This window comes from Cucurbita pepo, chromosome 6 (assembly GCF_057944985.1).
Source record: "Cucurbita pepo subsp. pepo isolate OVF chromosome 6, ASM5794498v1, whole genome shotgun sequence".
NCBI lineage: Eukaryota > Viridiplantae > Streptophyta > Magnoliopsida > Cucurbitales > Cucurbitaceae > Cucurbita > Cucurbita pepo.
Genome location: NC_141803.1, coordinates 2,027,006 through 2,035,210, shown reverse-complemented (window position 1 = coordinate 2,035,210; position 8,205 = coordinate 2,027,006). Strand labels below are relative to the sequence as shown.

Here is an 8,205-nt window from a genome sequence, read left to right as displayed (position 1 = left end):
CCAAATCTAATCAGAGTATCACTAACAAGAGAACAATGGAATACAACCTAAAAAGTGAATAAATAAGCACTGAGCAGAACCCTCATTGAATCAAAGAAGGAAGTTTCTAAAGAAATGCAGGAGAGAAGAAGGGGAAGAGGATGATGCTGTGAAGAGGAGGAAAAGGAAAAGGAAAAGGAAAAGAAAAAGAAACAAAAATGGGATTTGAGATTCTGTTGTTCTACAAACTCATCAGGTTCATCAATGGCTGCAGGTATCATAATCAACCAACAAAAGCAAAAATCTCAAACACCTAATAATATTACTAACAGCCAGAAGTAGAAATCCAGAAAATAACCTGAATTTGAGCTGTGATGAAGAGATCCCAAATTCTGCAGCTACCCCAATTCTTCATCTCGATCCTTCTCTTTGTTCTCTTCTTTTTCCTGATTTATTGCTATATTCTGTGTTCGTTTCAGGTTTCAATTCAAGTCTTTGGATTCGTTCTTCCTCCCCAATCCGTCGTTCTCTCTTTTCTCCAGCAATTTTCCTGTCTCTTCATCGGCTTCAGTGGCCTTCTTTTGCGCCTCTATCGCCTTCAGAGCCTTCAATTTCGAGTGATTGTAGTACCCAACCCCAACGAAAGCCAATCCATAGCCGAACAAGTTGATAGGAGTCACGGTGTCCTTGATCACCGACCACGAGAAGGCGATCAGGAGCCAATCCTTGACGACGCCGGCGACGTTCATCGTTAGGGCGGAGGTTTTTCCAACGAGCAAGAACACAGCGAGATTTAGGGCAAATGCGCAGAGTGAATTGGTGCCGAAGATCACATAATCGAAATGGAGACTGGAAGCAGATTTCAAAATTGGATACTCGACGAAGATCCACGGCACTAACAAGAAGACGAAACAACAAGGCGCAACGTAATACAAAGAAGTAATCGGATTCAACGAGATTCCTTTAGAGGTAAGCAAAATCTGGATCAGAACAAGCCGAGTCGCCTCGAATGCAACGGCGCCAAGCTGCAAAGCCACACCCCAAACATCGAATTTCGCTTCACCATAAGCAGCAATCGAAACGCCAAACGAAATCGACAACATATTCACCATCGTCTCCGTCTTGAAACCTTCCTTCTTCAAAAGAACGCCGATCGAATAAACAGCGACCGGCATCAAAGCCTTGAGCATCTGAATGAACGAGACAGAGAGGTAAATGTACGCCGAATTCGAAAGCCACAAAGAGAGAGAATATAACGCTCCAATTGGAACAACAGAGGAGATATATAGATCTCTGGACATGGAAACCGGCTCGACGAGCTTGAAGACGCGAATCAGAAGAAAAGCGATAGAAGCACAGAAACTCATATGGATCATGGTGAGGGAAATCGGAAAAGGCCAATCATACATCTTCTTGTCGAGAATGAACTTGTTGTAGACAATGACGGTGAAGCTGAGGAAGATCCAAATGGCGACATAGGTGTAGGAGAGGACGATCTTCTTCAGAACACTGTCACTGATAAAACTTCCTTTGCCCATTGCGCCGATCAGGGGGGAAATCGGAGATGAATCAGAGGGAGAACAACAAGAAATCTGCAGGAAAAAAAATCAGCAATGGAGATTCAGAGAAAGGAACCGAGCTTGATTTGAGTTCGGTTCAGGGAAGAAGAAAGTGACGGAGACGGAAAGGGAGCGAAATCTGGGAGAATAAATAAATTCCCTTTTTTTTTTTCTTTTCCTTAATTTGTTTTTTATTTTATTTTATTTTATTTTTCTTTTGGCTTTGGATAAACAATTAAAAAATAAAGAAATAATAGAGGGTCTAAAATGGGAAGAATCTGTCTTATTTTGTTGTTTTCAGTCCAATTAAAAATTGAATATAAATATATACTTAACAAAAACTATATTAATAATATTTTAATTTCATAATTTTTTTAAATATTAAAATAAAATTTTTTATTTTTGTTTCGATATTTTTATTATAATAAAAAAAGAGTTAATATAGTCTATTTTCTATATAATAAAAAAAATATATTAAATGCGATTAAAAATATATCACAGAATAACTCATCGATAATTGAACTATATTAAAAAAAAAGGTTAATGTCGTCACATTTATTTCACTGAAAATAACACATCATACTATCATTTAAAAAAAACATATTAAATTCTCTGTTCTCCCGCCTCTATTTAATAAAAAAAAAACAATGAGAATATATATATTGTCATTGTCAGTTAGAAGTTCGAATCTCGTTATCTGTTTATGTATTAATTAAAAACATTTATTAATAAAAACATCTTTATAGTAAAAATTAAGCAAAATAATGAAACGGTGGAAAATAAAATTGGAAACAGAAGCACATGTTATTGCAGTGAAGGGACCGTCCATCATTAATTTACTGAAGGTGAAAATTAAATTTGTTTTCGTTAAAAATGAATAAAATAATGAAGTAGGTACTTTTTAAAATTATAACCGTAAAATATTAAAACGAATAATATCATTAAAATATATATATATATATATATATATATATATATATATATATATATATATATATATATATATTTTGATGTGGACTATTTTTAATAATTCGATAAAAAATGAATATTTATGATAATTACAAAATAAAAAACATTAATTATTGGTAATATATCAATTTAATTATTTATGTAATTCTTTTTTATGACAAATATTATTGAGGTACATGATTACTATTTTTTTTTTTTTTTTTTGTTAATAAAATTACATCCTACGAATTTAATTTTTTAGAATAGTTATTTTAAATTATTTTTCAAAAACAAATATTATTATCTTAATAGTGTTTTGTGTCTTATAAAACTTAATTTATGTGTTTATTTTTTTTTTTATTGACGGCCACATTTATTGTAACTCTAGCGTGTTCGTAGTTCAAGAACTAAGATAATTGCCTTCTAAGTAATAGATTCAGATTCAGATCCCAGTAAATGAACCAACTATTGTAACTCTAGTGTTTCTAGTCGAACATTAGTCCTAAAGGCTAACGGAGCTTAATTAAAGGTGTTCATGAATTGAGACATCTGCATTTGAAGCAAGCGGGTGGACTCGGATTCGGGACGGAATACATGAAATACATGAGACTCATCTACCGCTTCTATCAGCTTAACCACTTTTACACACTTTTGCTGCAAGAAGTTTACATATAACTCTCCCCTTTCCTTCAAGAAATCCAAGCCAGCCACAAAAACCACCACATTTGGGAACTTACTCCACTCTTCTTTACTCATTTCTTGTGTATTATTCTCGTAGTTACATCCGAAATAATCACGGTTGCTACCTTTCGGTATGCTCAATCTCCAAAACATATCATTCATTTCCACAAATCCTTCTACCCCTTCTGCTTTCTCCTTCTCGGTTCGTTTCTCGCTCCCGAAATATGGATGAATTAACATCAATCCTTTGAGAGTCATGTTGGAAATGTTGGTCTTCATGGTTTTGACTGCAACATGGTGGACAATGTTGCCTCCTGCACTGTCTCCGGATAGGAAGACTCGAGAAAGATCAGCATTTTGCAACCATGGCTCGAAACAACTTGCTTGATGGGCGAGCCACTCAAGTGAGCTGTAGCAATCTTCATAAGCTGCTGGAAGTCGATTCTCCGGTGCCAATCGATAGTCGATGGACAAGATAACACAATTAGATGCAACAGCCAAGCCTCCAAGAAAGTGATGGTAACCCATCCAAGTAGTTGAGCCAATGCAAAAGCCACCACCATGGAAGTAAACAAGAATAGGAAGTTTTGCTACATGATTACCAGTAACATTAGGAAGAAACAACCTTCCGGTAACTGGCTTTTTGGGGTCGATAACGACATCCTTGAACTTATAATTCTTAGATGATTGGTCATCAGTTGAGACGACGACTTCAGGAATCAAGCGTCGAACTGACCCATCAGAGTATACTTCAAGGAACCCCGGTGCTTCTCCTATCAATGCCATTCGTGCACGAAATACTTGGGAGGTGATAATTGAGCCGGAAAAAAAAGTGTTAGAGACTTTCTTTTGGATTGGAGTTTTAAGAGAGTTTGTGAGGTTTTTATATGGGTAAGAGTTCATAGTAATTGAAGTTGTAAAGGTATGTTGGTGGGTTGGCGTTGATCATGCAAATCAGATTGGCCCCAAAATAAAATAGAAACAACTTTAGCAGTTGAGTATTAGGTGTACTTTTATTTTCAGAGTGGTTAGACGCTTAGGGAAGTTTAAAAGAAAACTGAAATTAAGTGGGAAAAAAAAAGGGACGAACTTGAATAGCTTGTCGAGCACATCAAATCGTGTGGTAGTGAGAGCGAGATTTCAAATCCCTCCTCGTTCTTAGTCCCTGTCACATTGTTTTAAGTCGAAATTTTATTTGAAAATTTAAAGAATGTCTACTTCAAATGTAGTCTCGAAATCAACTAAAATTGACAATAATTCTAAATCACGATAAAAGGGGGAAAAGCTTCTAAAGTTAGATTAAAAAAACCCCTTGACTTTTTTCATCGGCTCTAACGACCACTAGGTCGGACCAACTTACAAGTACCTCAAACAATCAGACGAAACAACTATTTAACCCAACTTCATTTAGTTGCTAAGAAATGAATACGAAATTTTAAATAGACGACAGTCATAGAATATTTAGATTAACTACTATAACTCGATCCATTGTCCGAGTTATTAGCCAGTTTAAAGTCGAGTTGCCTGGTAAAAAAAATATATAAAATAAAAAACTACCCAGGGTGCAGAGGGAAGTGACTATTTTTTTACCATAAAAGAAGTAAAAAATACTACTTCAAGCACAACTCTTAAGTTCTCAACTACGAATTCACTTCATAATCCCACTGCATTCTAGGAGAACGAACATGCAAATGTAGTCTGTATTCTCAAGCTTCCTACCCGCATTAAAATCTTAATCCAAACAATTTCTCCAATTCATCACAGCTTTGAGTTCGAACTTAAAAACCGAACGAGTTCGATAAAGAATAATATGAAAGCCAAATAGAATAGGGTAGTAGAGTAAACTTATCAATCAAGATGATTATTCCACAGAGCTGAAACGAATGTTGGCATTAGTTGATGCAGCCGTTTCATTAATCAAACCTCATTGGGAGGCTTTAACCTTATCAGCCTCTTGATCCTGTCTTTCTCCGTGTTCTCCAAGATGCCCTTCACAAACATCAAAACAGATCAGTAAGATCTAAAATAGCAGAGGCCCAGTCGATATGTAATATTTTTTATATTCTTCGCGACTATGAGATACCCATAAATTTCTGTTCAGAGAGACATTTTGCAAAGCATTTTCTGTTTTTTTAGAATAGGAAGACCGTGTGTAAAAATCTTTCCTCCTTGAAAGTTGCAAATTTCTTGAATTAAAGGTCCAAATGTTTAGAATGTTTATCACTGTATCTGGTTCGATTATGAGCCTTGAGCCTCACAAAACCTACAAGAAAGATTCTGAGTGAGGGAAACAGAAAAGGCATACCGTCCAGACAATTTCATCAAGACACAAACAAATCTTTCCATATTTGTCGAGAAACGAGCGCTCAGTTGGAGCTTTGCCACAGGCATCCTTTATTGATGACGTTACTACAAAGATCACTTCTGCCACTTGAAGAAGTGAAAATGAAATTAATACAGAGGAAAATAACACAAGGATCAGGCAAAACAAAAGATTTTCTTAAAAGAAAAAACCCCGCTTGGGAGGTTGGGAATGAGTCCAAAGAAAATGGAAGAATTGTCATTTTCTTACAAGCTAATTCATCATATTCATCCTTCCCAACAACATAAACTGCAACATCGCCAAGCACGGTGTAAACAATATATACAGACCTGTTACAAAAAGATAAACTTTGATAGATTGAACAGGTAAAACCAGCTACAGTAAAACAATCCATTGAGTAGTGCCACAAAATAGACAGGGACTGATTGATCTAATGTACGAGTAATGCTTTCATCATTATAAAGGGGGAAGGTTCACTTTTATTCAAGCCACTGGCTAACCTTGTTATTTAAGATTCCCTTATAAGCAGGGCGGTCTATTGATGATTAAGGGGGGAAAATGGAATTATCGAAGTGAATGTCCAAATATTTTTAGGGATGTATTTTATTTAGCAGTAAAACCATTTATCATTATTAGGTGACCATTCGAGCTAAGAACGCAACCCTTGTTACTTTAGTAATAGTGATTGCAGAAGAAGCTATTTCACTGTTATTCTTTCATCCTTCTCGACGAAAGCATGGTTTCACATTTAAAAAAAAAAATAGAACAAAAAAAAACTAGCTCGTTGCATAATTTCATCCAAAGTATTCATGGAAAGATGCCTTTGGCAACTTCCAAACACTCTAACGGTAGTTCAAGAAGCCCTTAGAGGCTTGTAGATGTAGCTCGCTACTTTGTTCTTTGGACAAGAAACAAAGGTGTAGCTTACTACCTCCTTCTTGAGGTGGAAGAAGGATGAAAAGTAGATTTTGGAAGGACAATTAGATAAATGAATACTCAGACCATAACAAATTAACTGGAAGTAAAATGTTGGATCTTTTGTAAGTTCAAAATATCCCAGGCAGGGGTGAAACGTTATTATTGACATTAAAGTGAAAGAAAAGTGGTAGAACAGATTTCTCTTCATTCAATTTTCAAAGGTTTTAATCCATCTTCAAGACCTTACTTTGTAGGTTGGAGGCAATTCCAAGGTTTGGTAACCAAGAGGCTTTTAAAATAGATGGAACTTAACAAAGAGTCTGTTATTTGTGAAGCCAATGATTGGCAGAGTGGATACCATTGACGATATACATTAAGCGAGGAAGTTGCCTGATTATGTCCCAATTGATTTATGTTACGCAGGAATAATAATTGAGATCAAGGGTACCGAATTATGTTCAACGACTTCTTCAAAGAATGGGCAAATCCTTACTACATTTGATTTATATAGACGCTGTCACTTGAATACCAAAGACTTCATCATTCAAATCAGCTTGTCCCTAGTTTCTTTCATTCTCTCAACTGTTTAAAATATAAGGAAATTTTGGTTTCAGGAAACCCTTTCAACAACTCAAAATCAATGCAATTTTTGGTTAGTTTACTTTAAAACATTAAATATACTTCCTTTATTCCTGATGTAAGGATCAAGGTTTCATATGTTGCAGTAATCCAATAATGGAGCATTAAACATGCAAAAACTAACGTCAAAGCGGCACCTTATATATTATTGTGTATTGGCTTCATAAGAATCACAATAGTAATACACTATAACAATAATCACGCAAAGAAACTTCGTCCATTTCCCTTGCGCTATGAAAATGTTATGGTCGAGTCCTTATATTTTATGAGATCAAAATGCTAAGGGATGAAAGCTAAGTTTCAAGTATAATGCATCACTGCGAGGTATTCAGAATTGCTTCTAAAGAAATGATTGGAAGATTTCACTCACTTGTGTGAAGCAACAAAGAGCTCTTCATTTTTTGCACCTTTGAGATTATCTGCTCCTAGTTTCACTAGAAAGGATCGCCAATGCAATCGCTCCTCTGCCGGAACTCCATGGAACCTAATAAACAAATAAAAATCACGATCGACCGTTCAATCGCATGAAATTAGAGTATGCCAGGCACTGCAATCCGCGTTATGCAGCATTGTTTCACTCCTAAAAACTAAATTATTCTCAAGTCAATTCCAACTCTAATTGGAGTACATCTGAAGCTAATCGCACATTTCATACAATCATAAAAGCAGTCGACAAATAAAACTACAAAAAAATCGATCAATCACACACACACACACACACAAAAAAAAAAAAAAAAACCATTCAATTCACATTCTCACGATAAAGCAAATCAGAAACATGAAAATCCAGTGGAAAAAAAAAAAAAAAAAAAAAAAAAAAAAGTTCAATCGATCAAGCCACACGGCGTAAGGGAAAAGAAAACAGTACCGTTCAACGAGAATGTTGCCGACGGAGTTGGCAATCAGCACAGCCAGCAACATACCTAATCTTTCGCCGCCTGCTTCAACTCTTCGATCGGAATTTCTGAAGGAAAAAAATCTCTCTCCTCGAAGCCTGGGAACAAATCTAACAATCCCAGATTTTCGCTCGCGCCCTTTTTCTTCCCCTTTTTCCCTCGAGGCCACAATTAGGACTCGTTTGGAAACAGATATAGTGGAATCCGATTCGAGAATTATAATAGCGTATCCACGTCGAGGTCAGTATAATCCGGACTATGA

General features: G+C 35.8%; 3 protein-coding genes across 3 annotated transcripts; all 3 read right to left on the bottom strand.

Annotated features, from left to right (window-relative positions):
• Nucleotides 1-36: 36 nt before the first annotated feature.
• Nucleotides 37-1,622, bottom strand: LOC111797746 (putative sugar phosphate/phosphate translocator At5g25400). The gene has a single exon (XM_023680865.2). It carries the CDS (start codon nucleotides 1,515-1,517, stop codon nucleotides 462-464), a length of 1,056 nt encoding a protein of 351 aa, XP_023536633.1. The 5' UTR covers nucleotides 1,518-1,622; the 3' UTR covers nucleotides 37-461.
• Nucleotides 1,623-2,919: 1,297 nt separating this feature from the next.
• Nucleotides 2,920-4,564, bottom strand: LOC111797491 (putative carboxylesterase 17). The gene is made up of 2 exons (XM_023680498.2): nucleotides 4,258-4,564; nucleotides 2,920-3,967 (listed from the first exon to the last, which is right to left on the bottom strand). Exons 1-2 carry the CDS (start codon nucleotides 4,277-4,279, stop codon nucleotides 3,006-3,008), a joined length of 984 nt encoding a protein of 327 aa, XP_023536266.2. The 5' UTR covers nucleotides 4,280-4,564; the 3' UTR covers nucleotides 2,920-3,005.
• Nucleotides 4,565-4,853: 289 nt separating this feature from the next.
• Nucleotides 4,854-8,106, bottom strand: LOC111797492 (uncharacterized). The gene is made up of 5 exons (XM_023680500.2): nucleotides 7,916-8,106; nucleotides 7,418-7,531; nucleotides 5,740-5,819; nucleotides 5,473-5,597; nucleotides 4,854-5,156 (listed from the first exon to the last, which is right to left on the bottom strand). Exons 1-5 carry the CDS (start codon nucleotides 7,966-7,968, stop codon nucleotides 5,085-5,087), a joined length of 444 nt encoding a protein of 147 aa, XP_023536268.1. The 5' UTR covers nucleotides 7,969-8,106; the 3' UTR covers nucleotides 4,854-5,084.
• Between the last annotated feature and the right edge of the window lie 99 nt (nucleotides 8,107-8,205).